At 43.3% G+C, this 26,890-nt stretch overlaps 5 protein-coding genes across 5 annotated transcripts; all 5 read right to left on the reverse strand.

Annotated features, from left to right (window-relative positions):
* Window positions 1-18,164: 18,164 nt before the first annotated feature.
* LOC140376630 (histone H4-like) lies at window positions 18,165-18,493 on the reverse strand. The gene has a single exon (XM_072462116.1). It carries the CDS (start codon window positions 18,491-18,493, stop codon window positions 18,182-18,184), a length of 312 nt encoding a protein of 103 aa, XP_072318217.1. The 3' UTR covers window positions 18,165-18,181.
* A 649-nt stretch (window positions 18,494-19,142) lies between these two features.
* Window positions 19,143-19,603, reverse strand: LOC140376577 (histone H2B 1/2). Its single transcript, XM_072462054.1, has one exon. The coding sequence runs from the start codon at window positions 19,584-19,586 to the stop codon at window positions 19,212-19,214; it is 375 nt and encodes a 124-aa protein (XP_072318155.1). The 5' UTR covers window positions 19,587-19,603; the 3' UTR covers window positions 19,143-19,211.
* Window positions 19,604-22,354: 2,751 nt separating this feature from the next.
* On the reverse strand, window positions 22,355-22,822 carry LOC140376576 (histone H2A-like). Its single transcript, XM_072462053.1, has one exon. It carries the CDS (start codon window positions 22,789-22,791, stop codon window positions 22,414-22,416), a length of 378 nt encoding a protein of 125 aa, XP_072318154.1. The 5' UTR covers window positions 22,792-22,822; the 3' UTR covers window positions 22,355-22,413.
* Window positions 22,823-23,998: 1,176 nt separating this feature from the next.
* On the reverse strand, window positions 23,999-24,446 carry LOC140376604 (histone H3). The gene has a single exon (XM_072462086.1). The coding sequence runs from the start codon at window positions 24,423-24,425 to the stop codon at window positions 24,015-24,017; it is 411 nt and encodes a 136-aa protein (XP_072318187.1). The 5' UTR covers window positions 24,426-24,446; the 3' UTR covers window positions 23,999-24,014.
* Window positions 24,447-25,740: 1,294 nt separating this feature from the next.
* On the reverse strand, window positions 25,741-26,436 carry LOC140376571 (histone H1-like). Its single transcript, XM_072462049.1, has one exon. It carries the CDS (start codon window positions 26,375-26,377, stop codon window positions 25,763-25,765), a length of 615 nt encoding a protein of 204 aa, XP_072318150.1. The 5' UTR covers window positions 26,378-26,436; the 3' UTR covers window positions 25,741-25,762.
* Between the last annotated feature and the right edge of the window lie 454 nt (window positions 26,437-26,890).

Here is a 26,890-nt window from a genome sequence, read left to right on the forward strand (position 1 = left end):
TTAGACCTGGTTTAGACCTGGTTTAGTCCTGGTTTAGACCTGGTTTAGTCCTGGTTTAGTCCTGGTTTAGACCTGGTTTAGTCCTGGTTTAGACCTGGTTTAGACCTGGTTTAGTCCTGGTTTAGTCCTGGTTTAGACCTGGTTTAGTCCGGGTTTAGACCTGGTTTAGTTCTGGTTTAGACCTGGTTTAGTCCTGGTTTAGTCCTGGTTTAGTCCTGGTTTAGACCTGGTTTAGTCCTGGTTTATTGCTGGTTTAGACCTGGTTTTGACCTGGTTTAGTCCTGGTTTAGACCTGGTTTATACCTGGTTTAGTCCTGGTTTAGTCCTGGTTTAGTCCTGGTTTAGACCTGGTTTAGTCCTGGTTTAGTCCTGGTTTAGTCCTGGTTTAGACCTGGTTTAGTCCTGGTTTAGACCTGGTTTAGTCCTGGTTTAGTCCTGGTTTAGTCCTGGTTTGGACCTGGTTTAGACCTGTTTTAGTCCTGTTTTAGTCCTGGTTTAGTCCTGGTTTAGACCTGGTTTAGTCCTGGTTTAGACCTGGTTTAGACCTGGTTTGGACCTGGTTTAGTCCCTGTTTAGTCCTAGTTTAGACCTGGTTTTGACCTGGTTTAGCCCTGGTTTAGTCCTGGTTTAGACCTGTTTTATACCTGGTTTAGTCCTGGTTTAGTCCTGGTTTAGTCCTGGTTTAGACCTGGTTTAGTCCTGGTTTAGTCCAGGTTTAGTCCTGGTTTAGACCTGGTTTAGTCCTGGTTTAGACCTGGTTTAGTCCTGGTTTAGAACTGGTTTAGTCCTGGTTTAGTCCTGGTTTAGTCCTGGTTTAGTCCTGGTTTAGACCTGGTTTAGTCCTGGTTTAGACCTGGTTTAGACCTGGTTTAGTCCTGGTTTAGTCCTGGTTTAGTCCTTGTTTAGACCTGGTTTAGTCCTTGTTTAGACCTGGTTTAGTCCTGGTTTAGTCCTGGTTTAGACCTGGTTTAGTCCTGGTTTAGACCTGGTTTAGACCTGGTTTTGACCTGGTTTAGTCCTGGTTTAGTCCTGGTTTAGTCCTGGTTTAGACCTGCTTTAGTCCTGGTTTAGACCTGGTTTAGTCCTGGTTTAGTCCTGGTTTAGTCCTGGTTTAGACCTGGTTTAGTCCTGGTTTAGTCCTGGTTTAGTCCTGGTTTAGACCTGCTTTAGTCCTGGTTTAGTCCTGGTTTAGTCCTGGTTTAGTCCTGGTTTAGACCTGCTTTAGTCCTGGTTTAGTCCTGGTTTAGTCCTGGTTTAGACCTGCTTTAATCCTGGTTTAGTCCTGGTTCAGTCCTGGTTTAGTCCTGGTTTAGTCCTGGTTTAGACCTGCTTTAGTCCTGGTTTAGTCCTGGTTTAGTCCTGGTTTAGACCTGCTTTAATCCTGGTTTAGTCCTGGTTCAGTCCTGGTTTAGTCCTGGTTTAGACCTGGTTTAGTCCTTGTTTAGACCTGGTTTAGACCTGGTTTAGTCCTGGTTTAGTCCTGGTTTAGTCCTGGTTTAGACCTGGTTTAGTCCTGGTTTAGACCTGGTTTAGTCCTGGTTTAGACCTGGTTTAGACCTGGTTTAGTCCTGGTTTAGTCCTGGTTTAGACCTGGTTTAGACCTGGTTTAGTCCTGTTTTAGTCCTGGTTTAGTCCTGATTTAGACCTGGTTTAGTCCTGGTTTAGTCCTGGTTTAGACCTGGTTTGGACCTGGTTTAGTCCCTGTTTAGTCCTGGTTTAGACCTGGTATAGTCCTGGTTTAGTCCTGGTTTAGACCTGGTTTAGTCCTGGTTTAGTCCTGGTTTAGTCCTGGTTTAGACCTGGTTTAGTCCTGGTTTAGACCTGGTTTAGTCCTGGTTTAGACATGCTTTAGTCCTGGTTCAGTCCTAGTTTAGACCTGGTTTAGTCCTGGTTTATTGCTGGTTTAGACCTGGTTTTGACCTGGTTTAGTCCTGGTTTAGTCCTGGTTTAGACCTGGTTTAGACCTGGTTTAGACATGCTTTAGTCCTGGTTCAGTCCTAGTTTAGACCTGGTTTAGTCCTGGTTTATTGCTGGTTTAGACCTGGTTTTGACCTGGTTTAGTCCTGGTTTAGACCTGGTTTTACCTGGTTTAGTCCTGGTTTAGTCCTGGTTTAGTCCTGGTTTAGACCTGGTTTAGTCCTGGTTTAGTCCTGGTTTAGTCCTGGTTTAGACCTGGTTTAGTCCTGGTTTAGACCTGGTTTAGTCCTGGTTTAGAACTGGTTTAGTCCTGGTTTAGTCCTGGTTTAGACCTGGTTTAGTCCTGGTTTAGACCTGGTTTAGACCTGGTTTTGACCTGGTTTAGTCCTGGTTTAGTCCTGGTTTAGTCCTGGTTTAGACCTGGTTTTACCTGGTTTAGTCCTGGTTTAGTCCTGGTTTAGTCCTGGTTTAGACCTGGTTTAGTCCTGGTTTAGTCCTGGTTTAGTCCTGGTTTAGACCTGGTTTAGTCCTGGTTTAGACCTGGTTTAGTCCTGGTTTAGAACTGGTTTAGTCCTGGTTTAGTCCTGGTTTAGACCTGGTTTAGTCCTGGTTTAGACCTGGTTTAGACCTGGTTTTGACCTGGTTTAGTCCTGGTTTAGTCCTGGTTTAGACCTGGTTTAGACCTGGTTTAGACCTGCTTTAGTCCTGGTTTAGACCTGGTTTAGTCCTGGTTTAGACCTGGTTTAGTCCTGGTTTAGTCCTGGTTTAGTCCTGGTTTAGACCTGGTTTAGTCCTGGTTTAGTCCTGGTTTAGTCCTGGTTTAGACCTGCTTTAGTCCTGGTTTAGTCCTGGTTTAGTCCTGGTTTAGTCCTGGTTTAGACCTGCTTTAGTCCTGGTTTAGTCCTGGTTTAGTCCTGGTTTAGACCTGCTTTAATCCTGGTTTAGTCCTGGTTCAGTCCTGGTTTAGTCCTGGTTTAGTCCTGGTTTAGACCTGCTTTAGTCCTGGTTTAGTCCTGGTTTAGTCCTGGTTTAGACCTGCTTTAATCCTGGTTTAGTCCTGGTTCAGTCCTGGTTTAGTCCTGGTTTAGACCTGGTTTAGTCCTTGTTTAGACCTGGTTTAGACCTGGTTTAGTCCTGGTTTAGTCCTGGTTTAGTCCTGGTTTAGACCTGGTTTAGTCCTGGTTTAGACCTGGTTTAGACCTGGTTTAGTCCTGGTTTAGTCCTGGTTTAGACCTGGTTTAGACCTGGTTTAGTCCTGTTTTAGTCCTGGTTTAGTCCTGATTTAGACCTGGTTTAGTCCTGGTTTAGTCCTGGTTTAGACCTGGTTTGGACCTGGTTTAGTCCCTGTTTAGTCCTGGTTTAGACCTGGTATAGTCCTGGTTTAGTCCTGGTTTAGACCTGGTTTAGTCCTGGTTTAGTCCTGGTTTAGTCCTGGTTTAGACCTGGTTTAGTCCTGGTTTAGACCTGGTTTAGTCCTGATTTAGTCCTGGTTTAGAAATGGTTTAGACCTGGTTTAGACCTGCTTTAGTCCTGGTTCAGTCCTAGTTTAGACCTGGTTTAGTCCTGGTTTATTGCTGGTTTAGACCTGGTTTTGACCTGGTTTAGTCCTGGTTTAGACCTGGTTTTACCTGGTTTAGTCCTGGTTTAGTCCTGGTTTAGTCCTGGTTTAGACCTGGTTTAGTCCTGGTTTAGTCCTGGTTTAGTCCTGGTTTAGACCTGGTTTAGTCCTGGTTTAGACCTGGTTTAGTCCTGGTTTAGAACTGGTTTAGTCCTGGTTTAGTCCTGGTTTAGACCTGGTTTAGTCCTGGTTTAGTCCTGGTTTAGTCCTGGTTTAGACCTGGTTTAGTCCTGGTTTAGTCCTGGTTTAGAACTGGTTTAGTCTTGGTTTAGTCCTGGTTTAGTCCTGGTTTAGTCCTGGTTTAGACCTGGTTTGGTCCTGGTTTAGTCCTGGTTTAGTCCTGGTTTAGTCCTGGTTTTGACCTGGTTTAGTCCTGGTTTAGTCCTGGTTTAGAACTGGTTTAGTCCTGGTTTAGTCCTGGTTTAGTCCTGGTTTAGACCTGGTTTAGACCTGGTTTAGTCCTGGTTTAGTCCTGGTTTAGTCCTGGTTTAGTCCTGGTTTAGACCTGGTTTAGACCTGGTTTTGACCTGGTTTAGTCCTGGTTTAGTCCTGGTTTAGTCCTGGTTTAGACCTGGTTTAGACCTGGTTTAGTCCTGGTTTAGTCCTGGTTTAGTCCTGGTTTAGACCTGGTTTAGTCCTGGTCTAGTCCTAGTTTAGACCTGGTTTAGTCCTGGTTTAGACCTGGTTTAGTCCTGGTTTAGACCTGGTTTAGACCTGGTTTAGACCTGGTTTAGACCTGGTTTAGTCCTGGTTTAGACCTGGTTTAGTCCTGGTTTAGTCCTGGTTTAGACCTGGTTTAGTCCTGGTTTAGACCTGGTTTAGACCTGGTTTAGTCCTGGTTTAGTCCTGGTTTAGACCTGGTTTAGTCCGGGTTTAGACCTGGTTTAGTCCTGGTTTAGACCTGGTTTAGACCTGGTTTAGTCCTGGTTTATTCCTGGTTTAGACCTGGTTTATTCCTGGTTTAGTCCTTGTTTAGACCTGGTTTAGTCCTGGTTTAGTCCTGGTTTAGTCCTTGTTTAGTCCTGGTTTAGTCCTGGTTTAGACCTGGTTTAGTCCTGGTTTAGACCTGGTTTAGACCTGGTTTAGTCCTGGTTTAGTCCTGGTTTAGTCCTGGTTTAGACCTGGTTTAGTCCTGGTTTAGACCTGGTTTAGTCCTGGTTTAGTCCTGGTTTAGACCTGGTTTAGACCTGGTTTAGTCCTGTTTTAGTCCTGGTTTAGTCCTGGTTTAGACCTGGTTTAGTCCTGGTTTAGTCCTGGTTTAGACCTGGTTTGGACCTGGTTTAGTCCCTGTTTAGTCCTGGTTTAGACCTGGTATAGTCCTGGTTTAGTCCTGGTTTAGACCTGGTTTAGTCCTGGTTTAGTCCAGGTTTAGTCCTGGTTTAGACCTGGTTTAGTCCTGGTTTAGAACTGGTTTAGTTCTGGTTTAGTCCTGGTTTAGACCTGGTTTAGTCCTGGTTTAGAACTGGTTTAGTCCTGGTTTAGTCCTGGTTTAGACCTGGTTTGGTCCTGGTTTAGTCCTGGTTTAGTCCTGGTTTAGTCCTGGTTTAGTCCTGGTTTTGACCTGGTTTTGACCTGGTTTAGTCCAGGTTTAGTCCTGGTTTAGAACTGGTTTAGTCCTGGTTTAGTCCTGGTTTAGACCTGGTTTGGACCTGGTTTAGTCCTGGTTTAGTCCTGGTTTAGTCCTGGTTTAGACCTGGTTTTGACCTGGTTTAGTCCTGGTTTAGTCCTGGTTTAGTCCTGGTTTAGACCTGGTTTAGACCTGGTTTAGTCCTGGTTTAGTCCTGGTTTAGACCTGGTTTAGTCCTGGTTTAGACCTGGTTTAGTCCTTGTTTAGACCTGGTTTAGTCCTGGTTTAGTCCTGGTTTAGACCTGGTTTAGTCCTGGTTTAGACCTGGTTTAGACCTGGTTTTGACCTGGTTTAGTCCTGGTTTAGTCCTGGTTTAGACCTGGTTTAGACCTGGTTTAGTCCTGGTTTAGACCTGGTTTAGTCCTGGTTTAGTCCTGGTTTAGACCTGGTTTAGTCCTGGTTTAGACCTGGTTTAGTCCTGGTTTAGACCTGGTTTGGACCTGGTTTAGTCCTGGTTTAGTCCTGGTTTTAGATCTGGTTTAGTCCTGGTTTAGACCTGGTTTAGACCTGGTTTAGTCCTGGTTTATTCCTGGTTTAGACCTGGTTTAGTCCTGGTTTAGTCCTTGTTTAGACCTGGTTTAGTCCTGGTTTAGTCCTGGTTTAGACCTGGTTTAGACCTGGTTTAGTCCTGGTTTAGTCCTGGTTTAGTCCTGGTTTAGACCTGGTTTAGACCTGGTTTAGTCCTGGTTTAGTCCTGGTTTAGTCCTGGTTTAGACCTGGTTTAGTCCTGGTTTAGTCCTGGTTTAGTCCTGGTTTAGACCTGGTTTAGTCCTGGTTTGGACTTGGTTTAGTCCTTGTTTAGACCTGGTTTAGTCCTGGTTTAGACCTGGTTTAGTCCTGGTTTAGACCTGGTTTAGTCCTGGTTTAGACCTGGTTTAGACCTGGTTTAGTCCTGGTTTAGTCCTGGTTTGGTCCTGGTTTAGACCTGGTTTGGTCCTGGTTTAGTCCTGGTTTAGTCCTGGTTTAGTCCTGGTTTAGTCCTGGTTTTGACCTGGTTTAGTCCTGGTTTAGTCCTTGTTTAGAACTGGTTTAGTCCTGGTTTAGTCCAGGTTTAGTCCTGGTTTAGACCTGGTTTAGACCTGGTTTAGTCCTGGTTTAGTCCTGGTTTTTGACCTGGTTTTGACCTGGTTTAGTCCTGGTTTAGTCCTGGTTTAGACCTGGTTTAGTCCTGGTTTATTCCTGGTTTAGTCCTGGTTTAGTCCTGGTTTGGACCTGGTTTAGTCCTGGTTTAGACCTGGTTTAGTCCTGGTTTAGACCTGGTTTTGACCTGGTTTAGTCCTGGTTTAGTCCTGGTTTAGACCTGCTTTAGTCCTGGTTTAGTCCTGGTTTAGTCCTGGTTTAGACCTGCTTTAATCCTGGTTTAGTCCTGGTTCAGTCCTGGTTTAGTCCTGGTTTAGACCTGGTTTAGTCCTTGTTTAGACCTGGTTTAGACCTGGTTTAGTCCTGGTTTAGTCCTGGTTTAGTCCTGGTTTAGACCTGGTTTAGTCCTGGTTTAGACCTGGTTTAGACCTGGTTTAGTCCTGGTTTAGTCCTGGTTTAGACCTGGTTTAGACCTGGTTTAGTCCTGTTTTAGTCCTGGTTTAGTCCTGATTTAGACCTGGTTTAGTCCTGGTTTAGTCCTGGTTTAGACCTGGTTTGGACCTGGTTTAGTCCCTGTTTAGTCCTGGTTTAGACCTGGTATAGTCCCGGTTTAGTCCTGGTTTAGACCTGGTTTAGTCCTGGTTTAGTCCTGGTTTAGTCCTGGTTTAGACCTGGTTTAGTCCTGGTTTAGACCTGGTTTAGTCCTGATTTAGTCCTGGTTTAGACCTGGTTTAGACCTGGTTTAGACCTGCTTTAGTCCTGGTTCAGTCCTAGTTTAGACCTGGTTTAGTCCTGGTTTATTGCTGGTTTAGACCTGGTTTTGACCTGGTTTAGTCCTGGTTTAGACCTGGTTTTACCTGGTTTAGTCCTGGTTTAGTCCTGGTTTAGTCCTGGTTTAGACCTGGTTTAGTCCTGGTTTAGTCCTGGTTTAGTCCTGGTTTAGACCTGGTTTAGTCCTGGTTTAGACCTGGTTTAGTCCTGGTTTAGAACTGGTTTAGTCCTGGTTTAGTCCTGGTTTAGACCTGGTTTAGTCCTGGTTTAGACCTGGTTTAGACCTGGTTTTGACCTGGTTTAGTCCTGGTTTAGTCCTGGTTTAGTCCTGGTTTAGACCTGGTTTTACCTGGTTTAGTCCTGGTTTAGTCCTGGTTTAGTCCTGGTTTAGACCTGGTTTAGTCCTGGTTTAGTCCTGGTTTAGTCCTGGTTTAGACCTGGTTTAGTCCTGGTTTAGACCTGGTTTAGTCCTGGTTTAGAACTGGTTTAGTCCTGGTTTAGTCCTGGTTTAGACCTGGTTTAGTCCTGGTTTAGACCTGGTTTAGACCTGGTTTTGACCTGGTTTAGTCCTGGTTTAGTCCTGGTTTAGACCTGGTTTAGACCTGGTTTAGACCTGCTTTAGTCCTGGTTTAGACCTGGTTTAGTCCTGGTTTAGACCTGGTTTAGTCCTGGTTTAGTCCTGGTTTAGTCCTGGTTTAGACCTGGTTTAGTCCTGGTTTAGTCCTGGTTTAGTCCTGGTTTAGACCTGCTTTAGTCCTGGTTTAGTCCTGGTTTAGTCCTGGTTTAGTCCTGGTTTAGACCTGCTTTAGTCCTGGTTTAGTCCTGGTTTAGTCCTGGTTTAGACCTGCTTTAATCCTGGTTTAGTCCTGGTTCAGTCCTGGTTTAGTCCTGGTTTAGTCCTGGTTTAGACCTGCTTTAGTCCTGGTTTAGTCCTGGTTTAGTCCTGGTTTAGACCTGCTTTAATCCTGGTTTAGTCCTGGTTTAGACCTGGTTTAGTCCTTGTTTAGACCTGGTTTAGACCTGGTTTAGTCCTGGTTTAGTCCTGGTTTAGTCCTGGTTTAGACCTGGTTTAGTCCTGGTTTAGACCTGGTTTAGACCTGGTTTAGTCCTGGTTTAGTCCTGGTTTAGACCTGGTTTAGACCTGGTTTAGTCTTTTTTTAGTCCTGGTTTAGTCCTGATTTAGACCTGGTATAGTCCTGGTTTAGTCCTGGTTTAGACCTGGTTTAGTCCTGGTTTAGTCCTGGTTTAGTCCTGGTTTAGACCTGGTTTAGTCCTGGTTTAGACCTGGTTTAGTCCTGATTTAGTCCTGGTTTAGAAATGGTTTAGACCTGGTTTAGACCTGCTTTAGTCCTGGTTCAGTCCTAGTTTAGACCTGGTTTAGTCCTGGTTTATTGCTGGTTTGGACCTGGTTTTGACCTGGTTTAGTCCTGGTTTAGACCTGGTTTTACCTGGTTTAGTCCTGGTTTAGTCCTGGTTTAGTCCTGGTTTAGACCTGGTTTAGTCCTGGTTTAGACCTGGTTTAGTCCTGGTTTAGACCTGGTTTAGTCCTGGTTTAGAACTGGTTTAGTCCTGGTTTAGTCCTGGTTTAGACCTGCTTTAGTCCTGGTTCAGTCCTAGTTTAGACCTGGTTTAGTCCTGGTTTATTGCTGGTTTAGACCTGTTTTTGACCTGGTTTAGTCCTGGTTTAGACCTGGTTTTACCTGGTTTAGTCCTGGTTTAGTCCTGGTTTAGTCCTGGTTTAGACCTGGTTTAGTCCTGGTTTAGTCCTGGTTTAGTCCTGGTTTAGACCTGGTTTAGTCCTGGTTTAGACCTGGTTTAGTCCTGGTTTAGAACTGGTTTAGTCCTGGTTTAGTCCTGGTTTAGACCTGATTTAGTCCTGGTTTAGTCCTGGTTTAGACCTGGTTTAGTCCTGGTTTAGACCTGGTTTAGACCTGGTTTTGACCTGGTTTAGTCCTGGTTTAGTCCTGGTTTAGTCCTGGTTTAGACCTGGTTTTACCTGGTTTAGTCCTGGTTTAGTCCTGGTTTAGTCCTGGTTTAGACCTGGTTTAGTCCTGGTTTAGTCCTGGTTTAGTCCTGGTTTAGACCTGGTTTAGTCCTGGTTTAGACCTGGTTTAGTCCTGGTTTAGAACTGGTTTAGTCCTGGTTTAGTCCTGGTTTAGACCTGGTTTAGTCCTGGTTTAGACATGGTTTAGACCTGGTTTAGACCTGGTTTAGTCCTGGTTTAGTCCTGGTTTAGACCTGGTTTAGTCCTGGTTTAGACCTGGTTTAGTCCTGGTTTAGACCTGGTTTAGACCTGGTTTAGTCCTGGTTTAGTCCTGGTTTAGTCCTGGTTCAGTCCTGGTTTAGACCTGGTTTAGAGCTCCTTCTGAACATCACTCACATGGAAGTACAAGGCCTGTGATGTGGCTCTCTAACTGTTGTAGCACAAATAGAAAAACGCCTGTGGATTTAGCAACTTTTTATTGTAAATAGTTGTTTATTGCTTGTATATATCACAAGAATACTTTTATATGTTCATATTTGCACCTTGTGGTTCACTTTGAACCTTTTTAAACGCTTGGTTGAGCATGTTTGAGGGTTTTATAATGAAAAAAACATAATTTTTCTAGACTTTGTGTTTTCTGTGTGTGTTTAGGTCCAGTATGTTGAAATAGTATGTCAAAGTGAAAAACTAACTGAACATATTGATGAGGTTGTGCTGGAAAAAAGATACCCAACATTGGTCTGGTAAACATTTCTTAATGTAGTATATCAGGGCAAAATTGAAGGTACCCAAGAACGGCCAAAAAAGCTTCGGACCCCGAAGGGTTAAAGTATATTTAGCAACGGTAACTGAAAAAATACACTAAATGTCAGGAAAACTATTTAATGACAACAATGAAGAAGCACTGCAGACAAACCGTGTAAGAGAAGGCAGGTAAATAACACAACAGTTATGGTAAAATAACACAACAGTTATGTTAAAACAACACAACAGTTATGTTAAAATAACACAACAGTTAAGTTAAAATAACACAACAGTTATGTTAAAATAACACAACAGTTATGTTAAAATAACACAACAGTTATGTTAAAATAACACAACAGTTATGTTAAAATAACACAACAGTTATGTTAAAATAACACAACCGTTATGTTAAAATAACACAACAGTTATCCTTAACACAGACAATAACAGTAGAGAACAAACCTGGAAGTGTGAGCTAAAGCTGGTACATTCTACATCACAATTATCTCTAACACAGATACTGTACTGCTCTCAGATCTGCTCTCTACGCGTTGAATAGTTGTGTATTTGAAACGCAGATCAAGACAGCTTACAATGATTTACAATTGTGGTGTGAAAAGTTCGAATGAAACTGAAAAACAAACATAAATAAGTCTACATTAGCATCATAAGTGTATCGACAAATACACCAGGAAGAAGCCAGCGCCACAAAATGCTAAACATGATGCTTATTATGTCGTAAATACGTGTGAATAAAGTTATGGTCGGCACCAGATCATCATGCATGGATCTATTATAATATCTGGATAGGGCGTGGCTCGCTGCAGCATGTCGCAGACTCCCCCAGTGGCCATTTTGTATTGTTTTATTTTGTACATAATATTTGGCCCACGATTTGAGAAAGAGTTTGGTTTGATGGAAACTGTGGCTCATGCAACTTATTCTATATTTTCAAGGCCTGAGGCGAAACTTAACCTCCTTAAACGCTCCACGTGTGTTTGTGTTTAATGGTGAGTCAGTTCAGGTGTAAAGAGAACTACAGAGAACTACAGAGAACTACAGATGACTACAGAGAACTACAGAGAACTACAGAGAACTACAGATGACTACAGAGAACTACAGAGAACTACAGATGACTACAGAGAACTACAGAGGACTACAGAGAACTACAGATGACTACAGAGAACTACAGAGAACTACAGAGAACTACAGATGACTACAGAGAACTACAGAGGACTACAGAGGACTACAGAGAACTACAGAGGACTACAGAGAACTACAGATAACTACAGAGAACTACAGAGGACTACAGAGAACTACAGAGGACTACAGAGGACTACAGAGAACTACAGAGAACTACAGATGACTACAGAGAACTACAGAGGACTACAGAGGACTACAGATGACTACAGAGAACTACAGAGAACTACAGAGAACTACAGAGAACTACAGAGGAATACAGAGAACTACAGAGAACTACAGAGGACTACAGAGAACTACAGAGAACTACAGAGGACTACAGAGACCTACAGATAACTACAGAGAACTACAGAGAACTACAGAGGACTACAGAGAACTACAGAGACCTACAGAGAACTACAGAGAACTACAGAGGACTACAGATGACTACAGAAAACTACAGAGAACTACAGAGAACTACAGAGACCTACAGAGAACTACAGAGAACTACAGAGACCTACAGAGAACTACAGAGAACTACAGAGGACTACAGAGGACTACAGATGACTACAGAGAACTAGAGAGAACTACAGAGAACTACAGAGAACTACAGAGGACTACAGATGACTACAGAGAACTACAGAGGACTACAGAGAACTACAGAGAACTACAGAGGACTACAGAGAACTACAAAGGACTACAGATGATACAGAGAACTACAGAGAACTACAGAGGACTACAGATGACTACAGAGAACTACAGAGAACTACAGAGGACTACAGAGAACTACAGAGGACTACAGAGAACTACAGAGAACTACAGAGAACTACAGAGAACTACAGAGAACTACAGAGAACTACAGAGGACTACAGAGAACTACAGAGAACTAAATATGACTACAGAGAACTACAGAGGACTACAGAGAACTACAGAGGACTACAGAGGACTACAGAGAACTACAGAGGACTACAGAGAACTACAGAGAACTACATAGGACTACAGATGACTACAGAGAACTACAGATGACTACAGAGAACTACAGAGGACTACAGAGAACTACAGAGAACTACAGAGAACTACAGATGACTACAGAGAACTACAGAGAACTACATATGACTACAGAGAACTACAGAGGACTACAGATGACTACAGAGAACTACAGAGGACTAGAGAGAACTACAGAGAACTACAGAGAACTACAGAGAACTACAGAGGACTACAGAGAACTACAGAGAACTACAGAGAACTACAGATGACTACAGATAACTACAGAGAACTACATATGACTACAGAGAACTACAGAGGACTACAGATGACTACAGAGAACTACAGAGGACTACAGAGAACTACAGTGAACTACAGAGGACTACAGAGAACTACAGAGGACTACAGATGACTACAGAGGACTACAGAGAACTACAGAGAACTACAGATGACTACAGAGAACTACAGAGGACTACAGATGACTACAGAGAACTACAGATGACTACAGAGAACTACAGAGAACTACAGAGGACTACAGAGGACTACAGATGACTACAGAGAACTACAGAGGACTACAGATGACTACAGAGAACTACAGAGGACTACAGAGGACTACAGATGACTACAGAGAACTACAGAGAACTACAGATGACTACAGAGAACTACAGAGGACTACAGATGACTACAGAGAACTACAGATGACTACAGAGAACTACAGAGAACTACAGATGACTACAGAGAACTACAGAGGACTACAGATGACTACAGAGAACTACAGAGAACTACAGAGAACTACAGAGGACTACAGAGGACTACAGATGACTACAGAGAACTACAGAGAACTACAGAGAACTACAGAGAACTACAGAGGACTACAGAGAACTACAGAGAACTACAGATGACTACAGAGAACTACAGAGAACTACAGAGAACTACAGAGAACTACAGATGACTACAGAGAACTACAGAGGACTACAGATGACTACAGAGAACTACAGAGGACTACAGAGAACTACAGATAACTACAGAGAACTACAGAGGACTACAGAGAACTACAGAGGACTACAGAGAACTACAGAGAACTACAGATGACTACAGAGAACTACAGAGGACTACAGAGGACTACAGATGACTACAGAGAACTACAGAGAACTACAGAGAACTACAGAGAACTACAGAGGAATACAGAGAACTACAGAGAACTACAGAGAACTACAGAGGACTACAGAGAACTACAGAGAACTACAGAGGACTACAGAGACCTACAGATAACTACAGAGAACTACAGAGAACTACAGAGGACTACAGAGAACTACAGAGACCTACAGAGAACTACAGAGAACTACAGAGGACTACAGATGACTACAGAGAACTACAGAAAACTACAGAGAACTACAGAGAACTACAGAGAACTACAGAGAACTACTGAGACCTACAGAGAACTACAGAGAACTACAGAGAACTACAGAGAACTACAGAGGACTACAGAGGACTACAGAGAACTACAGAGAACTACAGAGAACTACAGAGGACTACAGATGACTACAGAGAACTATAGATGATACAGAGAACTACAGAGAACTACAGAGGACTACAGATGACTACAGAGAACTACAGAGAACTACAGAGGACTACAGAGAACTACAGAGAACTACAGATGACTACAGAGAACTACAGATGACTACAGAGAACTACAGAGAACTACAGAGAACTACAGAGAACTACAGATGACTACAGAGAACTACAGAGGACTACAGAGGACTACAGAGAACTACAGAGAACTACAGAGAACTACAGAGAACTACAGATGACTACAGAGAACTACAGAGGACTACAGAGAACTACAGAGAACTACAGAGGACTACAGAGAACTACAGAGGACTACAGATGACTACAGAGGACTACAGAGAACTACAGAGAACTACAGAGAACTACAGATGACTACAGAGAACTACAGAGGACTACAGATGACTACAGAGAACTACAGAGGACTACAGAGGACTACAGATGACTACAGAGAACTACAGAGGACTACAGAGGACTACAGAGAACTACAGAGGACTACAGAGAACTACAGAGAACTACAGAGGACTACAGAGGACTACAGATGACTACAGAGAACTACAGAGGACTACAGATGACTACAGAGAACTACAGAGGACTACAGAGGACTACAGATGACTACAGAGAACTACAGAGAACTACAGATGACTACAGAGAACTACAGATGACTACAGAGAACTACAGAGAACTACAGAGAACTACAGAGAACTACAGATGACTACAGAGAACTACAGAGGACTACAGAGGACTACAGAGAACTACAGAGAACTACAGAGAACTACAGATGACTACAGAGAACTACAGAGGACTACAGAGGACTACAGAGAACTACAGAGGACTACAGAGAACTACAGATAACTACAGAGAACTACAGAGGACTACAGAGAACTACAGAGAACTACAGAGAACTACAGAGGACTACAGAGAACTACAGATAACTACAGAGAACTACAGAGGACTACAGAGAACTACAGAGGACTACAGAGGACTACAGAGAACTACAGAGAACTACAGATGACTACAGAGAACTACAGAGGACTACAGAGGACTACAGATGACTACAGAGAACTACAGAGAACTACAGAGAACTACAGAGACCTACAGAGAACTACAGAGAACTACAGAGGACTACAGATGACTACAGAGAACTACAGAGAACTACAGATGACTACAGAGAACTACAGAAAACTACAGAGAACTACAGAGAACTACAGAGACCTACAGAGACCTACAGAGAACTACAGAGAACTACGGAGAACTACAGAGAACTACAGAGAACTACAGAAAACTACAGAGAACTACAGATGACTACAGAGACCTACAGAGAACTACAGAGAACTACAGAGAACTACGGAGAACTACAGAGAACTACAGAGGACTACAGAGGACTACAGATGACTACAGAGAACTACAGAGAACTACAGAGAACTACAGAGGACTACAGATGACTACAGAGAACTACAGAGGACTACAGAGAACTACAGAGAACTACAGAGGACTACAGAGAACTACAAAGGACTACAGATGATACAGAGAACTACAGAGAACTACAGAGGACTACAGATGACTACAGAGAACTACAGAGAACTACAGAGGACTACAGAGAACTACAGAGGACTACAGAGAACTACAGAGAACTACAGAGAACTACAGATAACTACAGATAACTACAGAGAACTACATATGACTACAGAGAACTACAGAGGACTACAGATGACTACAGAGAACTACAGAGGACTACAGAGAACTACAGAGGACTACAGAGAACTACAGATAACTACAGAGAACTACAGAGGACTACAGAGAACTACAGAGAACTACAGAGAACTACAGAGGACTACAGAGAACTACAGATAACTACAGAGAACTACAGAGGACTACAGAGAACTACAGAGGACTACAGAGGACTACAGAGAACTACAGAGAACTACAGATGACTACAGAGAACTACAGAGGACTACAGAGGACTACAGATGACTACAGAGAACTACAGAGAACTACAGAGAACTACAGAGACCTACAGAGAACTACAGAGAACTACAGAGGACTACAGATGACTACAGAGAACTACAGAGAACTACAGATGACTACAGAGAACTACAGAAAACTACAGAGAACTACAGAGAACTACAGAGAACTACAGAGACCTACAGAGACCTACAGAGAACTACAGAGAACTACGGAGAACTACAGAGAACTACAGAGAACTACAGAAAACTACAGAGAACTACAGATGACTACAGAGACCTACAGAGAACTACAGAGAACTACAGAGAACTACGGAGAACTACAGAGAACTACAGAGGACTACAGAGGACTACAGATGACTACAGAGAACTACAGAGAACTACAGAGAACTACAGAGGACTACAGATGACTACAGAGAACTACAGAGGACTACAGAGAACTACAGAGAACTACAGAGGACTACAGAGAACTACAAAGGACTACAGATGATACAGAGAACTACAGAGAACTACAGAGGACTACAGATGACTACAGAGAACTACAGAGAACTACAGAGGACTACAGAGAACTACAGAGGACTACAGAGAACTACAGAGAACTACAGAGAACTACAGATGACTACAGATAACTACAGAGAACTACATATGACTACAGAGAACTACAGAGGACTACAGATGACTACAGAGAACTACAGAGGACTACAGAGAACTACAGAGAACTACAGAGGACTACAGAGAACTACAGAGGACTACAGATGACTACAGAGGACTACAGAGAACTACAGAGAACTACAGATGACTACAGAGAACTACAGAGGACTACAGATGACTACAGAGAACTACAGATGACTACAGAGAACTACAGAGAACTACAGAGGACTACAGAGGACTACAGATGACTACAGAGAACTACAGAGGACTACAGATGACTACAGAGAACTACAGAGGACTACAGAGGACTACAGATGACTACAGAGAACTACAGAGAACTACAGATGACTACAGAGAACTACAGAGGACTACAGATGACTACAGAGGACTACAGAGAACTACAGAGAACTACAGAGGACTACAGAGAACTACAGAGAACTACAGAGAACTACAGAGGACTACACAGAAGTGGAAATGTTACTTAGTACTTTTAAAAGGTTTTTTTAGATCTTGAGAAGTTTATTTTGTTAATTCAAATACAATATTTAACTATATTTAACAATAGACTAAATGTTTATCTCTGTAGATCAACTCTGAAGTTGTGATGCTCATAAACTGAAGCTCAGAGTTGGTGAAATGACACTTGTTTTTCTAAATACATTTCAGTTTATGAGAACAAACGTGTTTGTAATTTCTTTTAATTGATCCAGTAATTGCTTGAAAAACAGCGTAGGCTTTATAAAGCTATTTAGTTCTTATATTTTGTATTGTTTTATTTTTTACGTTGTGTTCGGCCCGCGACCCAATTGAGTTTGACCCCCCTGGTCTAGACCAATCAGAGCGCGTGTAGGTGACGTGAACGGGCGAGGTGCCGTGGGTGAGCCCAAATGCCTCGAATAACCTACAGGCGTAAAACTATGATCCATGAGTTTAATAACTGAACATATCATCAAACTGATGACCACCACGGGCCTGAGGGCCGTGGGTCTGAGGGCCTCTGAGGGCCTCTGAGGGGCTCTGAGGGCCGTGGGTCTGAGGGCCGTGGGTCTGAGGGCCTCTGAGGGCCGTGGGTCTGAGGGCCGTGGGTCTGAGGGCCGTGGGTCTGAGGGCCGTGGGTCTGAGGGCCGTGGGTCTGAGGGCCGTGTAATAAATGCTATGGAAATGGAATGTTTTGCCAGGTATAAACTAATCGATGTTACGTCCCGTGCTCCACACTCTCTGCTCGCCCGTCCTCAGGTCTTTTACTCGGCTCCCTGAGCTTGGACTATACAGGCCTCTAGTGGCCGGTTGTAAACTCTGCATCCTCACAGTCTGCAAACATATAAACATGATCGATTGACGGACTCAGGCCCGTATCCAACGGCCAGTCTCAGGTTCATAACGTTTGGGCGGGTTCATACTTCCCAACTTATTTACCATCCCGGGGGGAGATAATGCATAAAGAAGCAGAAGATTGTTTTGAGCAGAGGGGGTTGTCTGGGCTGTGACAGCTCTGGATGTGGACTAAAGACAACAGAAAGATGTTACAATGTCTTGGACTCATTTTGGGCCCAAAATCAAGTTATGATTTTGTTCTAATATATTTAGTTGACCAGTACATTCAATATTACCTCCAAGTGCCCATTTTCAGGTTCACTGCTAAAGTTGGTCTTTTCATTTTGTAAATGTCCAGTTACTTCAGTTCAGTCCATTTCATCCATATAATCACCATACAAATGATAAAGGGCTGTGATTTCAGGTACTCTTGAGTCTTGTTTTGTCTTTATATCCAGAAGTTAAAACTGTCTAAATCCAGTTAAATCCCATATTATCTTCACTCTCTGGTGGTGGATGTGATCACTGGTCATTTATCTGTGAATTTAAGTCACAGATAGAGCTCCCATTTATATATATATATATATATATATAAAATACAATATATATCTGAGACAGTTCATAGCCACGCTGTAGATCTACGGTTTTATTCTACTTTTTCCAGTTTTAATAATTTAGGATCAAACGAGGTGTAACCATGAGAAAAGATAATGCTCTTCTGCACATGTGTGTGGCTCTTAAAAGAGCCGTTGTTGTTGTTGTCGTGTTCAGTCAAGTGTCGTTTAACCTCCGAAGCCGTACAGAGTGCGGCCCTGTCTCTTCAGGGCGTACACCACGTCCATGGCGGTCACGGTCTTCCTCTTGGCGTGCTCGGTGTAGGTGACGGCGTCACGGATCACGTTCTCCAGGAAAACCTTGAGCACTCCGCGGGTCTCCTCGTAGATCAGACCGGAGATACGCTTCACGCCGCCGCGGCGAGCCAGACGGCGGATAGCGGGCTTGGTGATGCCCTGGATGTTGTCACGGAGAACTTTGCGGTGGCGCTTGGCGCCTCCTTTACCGAGTCCTTTTCCTCCTTTGCCGCGTCTACTCATGTTTACTGTTTCTTGGTGGAAGAGTCAGATGTGGCTCTAACGGCCGCTCCAATGGTGTTTATCCTGCTTTTGCGGACGCAGGTGAAGACAGTCTGTGGGCGTGGCCGTTCTTCCACCAATAGGAACGTGCCTCCCAAAGGTCGTTTACGCAGAACAATACTTTTGCTTTTTTTAGTCTTAAAAGAAAAAAACGTACACATTTCTCACGATATTAACAAACTGAAAAACGATGCCCTTTCACTTAAATGAAAATACTGTTCATTCACAGCATACAATTAACTCCACAATAAAGTGCGTAAGTGCTCATCTTTCCACTTTTGAAACATTTCACAAAAATCTAAGTATATACATTATTAATAATATGGGCCTACATTAAATATGCTCATCTACGAGGTTGTAACATTTGTGAATGAATACTTAACATTTCCATTTACAATAGAGTATAACACTCCAGTAACTAACTTTACATATTTAGTTTACTGCTTTATTCAGAGCATGATTCATTTCAAGTCCGTCAAACAATCTTTGAATTTAACCAGACGTTGCAAATTTAGAGCGGTTTAACCAACCTAATTTTACTCTGGGTGGAGACCTCTTATCTAATTATATATATATATATATATATACATATATAAAAGCAAGTGGTAGACGTTCATCTTTGTCAGATGTGGGTGGCCCTGAGAAGGGCCGTTGTTGAAAGGTTGGAGCACACTGGGGTTTACTTGGAGCTGGTGTACTTGGTCACGGCCTTGGTGCCCTCGGACACGGCGTGCTTGGCCAGCTCTCCGGGCAGCAGGAGGCGCACGGCGGTCTGGATCTCTCTGGAGGTGATGGTGGAGCGCTTGTTGTAGTGCGCCAGGCGGGAGGCCTCTCCGCCGATCCTCTCGAAGATGTCGTTGACGAAAGAGTTCATGATGCCCATGGCCTTGGAGGAGATGCCGGTGTCGGGGTGGACCTGCTTCAGCACCTTGTACACGTAGATGGCGTAGCTCTCCTTCCTGGACTTTCTCCTCTTCTTGCCGCCTTTCCCAGCGGTCTTGGTCACGGCTTTCTTGGAGCCCTTCTTGGGCGCGGCCTTGGCGGGTTCAGGCATCGTGAGCTGTTCTGAGGACAGACGGACGAATGACTTGAGAGCGCGCCGCCCCGCGCTTTAAAGCAAGCCTCATGCAGATAAGCTGTGCTGTTCCTCGAAGCTGATTGGTGGATTATAAGAAGTGGTGTTTTCTCTTTTACAATTCCTCTGGGAAATATTGAAATAAAGAACTAAAGGATTTCTAAAATATCTAAATAAAAAAAAAGAAAAGAAAATCTCAGATGAAACTACTAAATTCAGAACTATCATTTAATAAAACCAAAAGTACACATATTGATAATAATGCTCAATTCTTACTAAATCACAAGAAATAATTACAAGGTAAATTCATAGCTTCAATCCAGTTGTTTGTAAATACAAAATATTATGCATTCCCTTTTTCATATATTTTACATTGTATGTTGCACCTTTGATGCCAAAGCATTTCCCAGTCTGTGAATTCTGTAATTGACCCTAACCCTTTCTTAGTTAGAACACGTGTTTATTTTGTTTTCTGATACAGTAAATGTATTTTCAAAGCAGTTGATCTCATCACTGATGGTACTTTACTGTGTATTAAACAACTCAACAAAAATAACTGCAAACCACACAATTAACAAACACAGTTCTTTCACAGAAGTGCTTGTGGGATCTACAAACTTTAACTAATATTATAGTTGTTTTTACTATTGAATAAACACTAAAATCTAAAGTTTAGCCCAATTATCAAAACCTTACAGTCAAGGAGCAAAACTGGGCCTCAGATCTGCACCACTGTAACACAATAAGTCAGTTCACACTTTGTGCAAAACAACACACACAGTGATTTACAACACTGAACACACTTGTATGTATTTAAGACACAGAAGTTTATCAAAATGTCACTTCTTTGCAATGCTAAAGCACTGACTGTCAAATGACCACACCCATGTGCCAAATGACCACACCCATGAGCCAAATGACCACACCCATCTGGTGTGTAACTGGTGTGTATCTGGTGTGTAACTGGTGTGTAACTGGTGTGTAACTGGTGTGTATCTGGTGTGTAACTGGTGTGTAACTGGAGTGTATCTGGTGTGTAACTGGTGTGTATCTGGAGTGTAACTGGTGTGTATCTGGTGTGTATCTGGTGTGTAACTGGTGTGTAACTGGAGTGTATCTGGTGTGTAACTGGTGTGTATCTGGTGTGTAACTGGTGTGTAACTGGTGTGTAACTGGAGTGTATCTGGTGTGTAACTGGTGTGTAACTGGTGTGTATCTGGTGTGTAACTGGTGTGTAACTGGCGTGTAACTGGTGTGTAACTGGCGTGTAACTGGAGTGTATCTGGTGTGTAACTGGTGTGTAACTTGTGTGTATCTGGTGTGTATCTGGTGTGTATCTGGTGTGTAACTGGTGTGTATCTGGAGTGTAACTGGTGTGTATCTGGTGTGTATCTGGTGTGTAACTGGTGTGTAACTGGAGTGTATCTGGTGTGTAACTGGTGTGTATCTGGTGTGTAACTGGTGTGTAACTGCTGTGTAACTGGAGTGTATCTGGTGTGTAACTGGTGTGTATCTGGTGTGTAACTGGTGTGTAACTGGCGTGTAACTGGAGTGTATCTGGTGTGTAACTGGTGTGTAACTTGTGTGTAACTTGTGTGTATCTGGTGTGTATCTGGTGTGTATCTGGTGTGTATCTGGTGTGTATCTGGTGTGTAACTGGTGTGTATCTGGTGTGTATCTGGTGTGTAACTGGTGTGTAACTGGAGTGTAACTGGAGTGTATCTGGTGTGTAACTGGTGTGTAACTTGTGTGTATCTGGTGTGTATCTGGTGTGTATCTGGTGTGTATCTGGTGTGTATCTGGTGTGTAACTGGTGTGTATCTGGTGTGTATCTGGTGTGTAACTGGTGTGTAACTGGTGTGTATCTGGTGTGTAACTGGTGTGTAACTTGTGTGTATCTGGTGTGTAACTGGTGTGTATCTGGTGTGTATCTGGTGTGTAACTGGTGTGTAACTGGTGTGTATCTGGTGTGTATCTGGTGTGTAACTGGTGTGTAACTGGTGTGTATCTGGTGTGTATCTGGTGTGTAACTGGTGTGTAACTGGTGTGTATCTGGTGTGTAACTGGTGTGTAACTTGTGTGTATCTGGTGTGTAACTGGTGTGTAACTGGTGTGTAACTGGTGCAAACATAGATAAGTCATATGCAACATGTGTGTTTCATATGGTAAAAAAATATGGTTTTGATCAATTAGTGAAGAGTTTTTACAAGAGTGGTTCATTTTGCAAAGGAGCTAAGGTGTTTTGCTAATTGGGTTTGTGGTTGTGCTAATTGTGTGTAGGGTTTTGCTAAATGAAACAAAACAATCAAAATTGTGTTTATTTAATCGTAAAAAAATGTAATATATATATATATATAAATGGGAGCTTTGTCTGTGACTTGAATACACAGTTAAATGACCGTCAGTGATCAAATCCACCACTAGAGAGCGAAGATAATATGGCATTTAACTGGATTTAGACAAGTTTTAACTTTTGGACAGACAAAGCAAAACAAGACTCAAGAGTACCTGAAATCACAGCACTTTATAATTTATATGGTTTAATTCAATTCGGTTGTTGGAATATTTAACAGGCTTTTAGTTTTGGGATTTGACCAATTCATCACTGTTAGTTTTGACCAGTGAGACGTTTGACAATTATTTTCTTTGCCATGTTTGACATATTCTCACCCATTTGTAAGTCACTAAAATGTGGACAAGTTGACCTGCAAACAAGTTTCAGTTAGAAATCAGGCAACAGTTTTGTTTCCTTCTCTGGAGTGGGTGGCTCTTAAAAGAGCCGTTGTGTTGTTATCCGGGTCTGGCTTTACTTGGCCTTCTCGGTCTTCTTGGGCAGGAGCACGGCCTGGATGTTGGGCAGCACGCCTCCCTGGGCGATGGTCACTCCTCCCAGCAGCTTGTTCAGCTCCTCGTCGTTGCGGACGGCCAGCTGCAGGTGGCGGGGGATGATCCTGGTCTTCTTGTTGTCTCTGGCGGCGTTACCGGCCAACTCCAGGATCTCAGCGGTCAGGTACTCGAGCACCGCGGCCAGGTAGACGGGAGCTCCGGCTCCGACGCGCTGGGCGTAGTTACCCTTCCTCAGCAGCCTGTGCACACGGCCCACGGGGAACTGCAGCCCGGCTCTGGAGGAGCGGCTCTTTGCCTTTGCTCTGGCTTTACCGGCGCCCTTTCCTCTTCCAGACATGTTTGTAGTATCAGATGATTTCACACGAGGGAGAAACTGTTCTCTGTGGCCGCTCACAGGCGGTATATATAGCAGCAGTGCTGACTTCTGATTGGTCGGCTGAGCGTTAGTTTGATTCTCCAATCAGAGCACGGATATCCTCTCCGCTTTACCAAAGTAACAATACATGAAACAATACATTCAAGTTCACGACTGTACATTTAGGACAAGAGAACTTACAATGGGGAACAACACTGTGGCTATAACACTACTACTAAATTGTAATGTTGATAATTGTATCCTGTAGCAGATTAGAATTGTTTTTCGTTTTGAGTTTATAAAAGTTGTTTTATCATTGTACATTTTTGTTTCATTTATTTTTTTACTTTTGTTAAGAATATAAGGTTTTTCTTTTTTTCCTTTTGTAAGGGCTCCTCTATTTGCACATGAATTGCAATTACTGTGAAATGCATGTGCAGTCTATGTGCTGTCGTGACACATATGCATGTGCAATTACTGTCGTGATCACATGCAATGGTATTTATGTATTTATTTATTTGTCTATGGGAGTTTTTATTTATTTATAGGAGATCTTCTACTGAAAGTGTTTTTCAGACTTCCTATAAGTGATCTGTATCTACCAACGTTGCACCAATGAAATTTCCCCATGTGGGACAATAAAGGAATATCTTAACTATTAAAAGTGTAAGTTATCTGATGTCTCACTTCTGTACCTATGTTGTAACACTGACATTTCCCCACTGTGTGGATTATTAAAGGTTTATCTTAATCTTATGTTCGTGAATTCAGTTCATTGGCAATGGCAAAAAAAAAAAATGTCTTATAAATATATGATATAACATACGTGTTAGGCTGAATTAACTTTAGGAAGTATGAGAAAAAAAACTTCTTATAGAACAAAACTCCTCTCATATCTTAATAGGGAATGGAGGAAAACCATAAATAAAAGTAAAGTAAAACTAGCTAGAATAAGACTAAAATACTAATACAGTTACGTACACTCTTATTTACATCAGTTATAGGCACATGAACTTGGCCTTAATTGCTTTAGAGTATAATTGCACATGAACATGACAGTTTCACCTAATTGAGTTGGTATTTAATATGTTTTTTTAAAGGTGGCCCTATTTAGGATTCCAAGCAATGTTCTGGTCAAGTATGGCTCTTAGAATGTGTTGGTGGCTCTTAAAAGAGCCGTTGCTTTGGGTTCACTCGGGGTCAGTTTAAGCCCTCTCTCCGCGGATGCGTCGGGCCAGCTGGATGTCCTTGGGCATGATGGTCACTCTCTTGGCGTGGATGGCGCACAGGTTGGTGTCCTCGAACAGACCCACCAGGTAGGCCTCGCTGGCCTCCTGCAGAGCCATGACGGCAGAGCTCTGGAAGCGCAGGTCGGTCTTGAAGTCCTGGGCGATCTCCCTGACGAGGCGCTGGAAGGGCAGCTTGCGGATGAGCAGCTCGGTGGACTTCTGGTAGCGGCGGATCTCCCTCAGGGCCACGGTGCCGGGCCTGTAACGGTGAGGCTTCTTGACGCCGCCGGTGGCCGGGGCGCTCTTGCGGGCCGCCTTGGTGGCGAGCTGCTTCCTGGGAGCCTTTCCTCCGGTGGATTTACGCGCTGTCTGCTTCGTTCTGGCCATTTTCTCTGCTCTTGGGTCAGTGTCAAACCTGAAACTCTTTGCTCTCTCAGCCAGCGGCAGCGGGCTTTATACAACCAGGGCGAAGCCGATTGGCTGAGCTGGGCTCGCGCTCTGAATTCAAACATTAACCACGCCTCTGTCCCACGCGCCCCGTGTTCTGTCCCTTTCATTCTATAACTTCATAAATAACGTGATCAGATTTTAGTTTGAGTTTCTTCAAGGCTTTTGAAACTGTAACAGTTCATTTTGAGTTGTCCTCATCAAACATATTAAACACTTTGTTCGTCAAAAACGTCACAATGCGTCCATGTTTCAGGATCACATAGAATAATATATTGTAGTGATATAAGATCACAAGCCTTTATTTGTCCCACAATGTGGAAATTCCACTGTTGCAACACAAAGTAGGTACAGAAGTGAAAAATAACGGATGAAAACAACTCGAAAAGCTCTTATAAAAAAAGCTCTTATACTATATAATAACAATAGTGACACTCTTATTTACAGCTGTTTCATGGACAGAGAATATTGAAAACATAATAATAAAAAATACAAAATATATACTATTTTTATAAATGTATAAAAACGTGAAACTGATGAAATAAAGCAAGACAACGTGCCTATTGCACTGCCTTGTAAAGTACTATAGTATTGTATTATAATTCTGTTCTTCTGTGGGTGAGTCTCACAGAAGAACCGTTTTGTGTCAATGTTGTGCTATTTACGTTCACAGAAATGACCAGCACAATCAAAAAGGAGCAGAGAAGAAAACAAATATATAAAAACAACAACAAAACAAGATGGTTTTGAACACATTTTGTTTAAGACAACTTGTTTAACGTTTCTCATTTACGACATGCCACACTTCAATGGTTCAGTCATTTTTTTTCCCTTTTCAAATTAATATGATTTTGTTGTTGCTTTAAACTGATAAATATAGAGAGCTTAGGTGATGTTTTTGAGTGACAATCCAATGAGTCCCAAAGTTTTACCCGAGCCACAGATATTGTCATTGTGGCGCCCCCTGCAATCCCTGTAATTGTCTTCAATGAATATGGTCTATGGTTTGGAAGTTCTTTTTGAGGTCGATATAAAGTGCTAGAGCGCTGTTTATTTTCAATTGCTGTGGTGATATGTTCTGTTTTCTGTGGAAGTGCTAAAGATGTAGGTCGTTCTTTCCTGAAACCAAACTGACTCTCCCAGTAATAAACATAATGTGTTTCATGATTACTGTGATTGTGATTCTGCAACATTGATATTCAAGGGAAGAGCTGCTCTTTAGAGAGAGTGGTGGCTCTTAAAAGAGCCTTTTGAGGGTCGTGGTGGTCGCTGTGACTTTACTTCTTGGCCTTCCTTGCCGGGGCCTTCTTTGCGGGGGCCTTCTTCGCGGGGCTCTTCTTCACTGCCTTGGCGGCCTTCTTGGGCGCAGCTTTCTTGGGGCTCTTGGCGGGCTTCTTGGCTGCCACTTTCTTGGGGCTCTTGGCGGGCTTCTTCGCCGCTTTCTTGGCCGGGGACTTGGCCTTCTTGGCGGGCGCCTTCTTCACCACCTTCTTCTTGGGGGAAGCTGCCTTCTTCGCCGCCGCCGCGGGCTTCTTGGCTTTAACGGGGCTCTTCTTCTTCGCTGCGGTCTTGGGCTTGGCCTCCTTCGTGGCCAGTTTGAAGGAGCCGGAGGCCCCCGTGCCCTTGGTCTGGCTCACGGTGCCTGAGGCCACCATCTTCTTCAGAGTGGTGTTGATGCGCTTGTTGGCTTTCGCCACATCGACGCCCTTTGCCGCCAGCGCCTTCTTCACCGCGGCCACGGAAGTGCCCTTGCGCTCCTTGGACTCGGCGATGGCGTCGGTGATCAGCTTCGTGAGGCTGGGGCCCGCGTCCTTCTTCTTGGCCGCGGCCTTCTTCTTGGGGGCCTTGGCTTTGGCCGGAGCCGGGGCTGCTGCGGGAGCGGTCTCTGCCATGATTCGTGTCGGTTAGATCTGTGTCTGGAGCCGGGGCGCGCGCGGAGGATCCTTATAACGGACATGAGAACCGTAGAGACTCAACCCTCTCTGCTGAGCGGCGCCGGCTCCGCTTTGTGTTTTCTCTTCGCAGTTTAGAGTTAAAAATACAGTAACGTGACTAATTTTTTGCAAACTATTTGACACGAATCTTTAGAACAAAGTCACATCTAGTTGTCTAATGCAGTCATAGACTGACAGAGTCTTGTGTTTTTAAGAACGAGCCATCAAACCCTGGCCATGTCCACACCAGCGAGACACTCGGCATCGACTTTTTCCTACATTTAGCTTTAAAGTGGACTAAACTTTGATACATAAGAAACTATTTGTATTTAGACAAACAAAAGAGATGTCAAGGAGTAAATACACAAACTAAACTTGTAGTGTGGCTTCAGTGTTTAGTTGTAATTAACCGAGTTTGTGGCGGTAGTAAACACAAAGCTGAGGAGCCTTTCTGTGTCAGTCTGCGCTGGG

Source organism: Eucyclogobius newberryi, unplaced genomic scaffold (assembly GCF_026437365.1).
Source record: "Eucyclogobius newberryi isolate DKJ021-1_F unplaced genomic scaffold, fEucNew1.0.hap1 SCAF_37, whole genome shotgun sequence".
Taxonomy (NCBI): domain Eukaryota; kingdom Metazoa; phylum Chordata; class Actinopteri; order Gobiiformes; family Gobiidae; genus Eucyclogobius; species Eucyclogobius newberryi.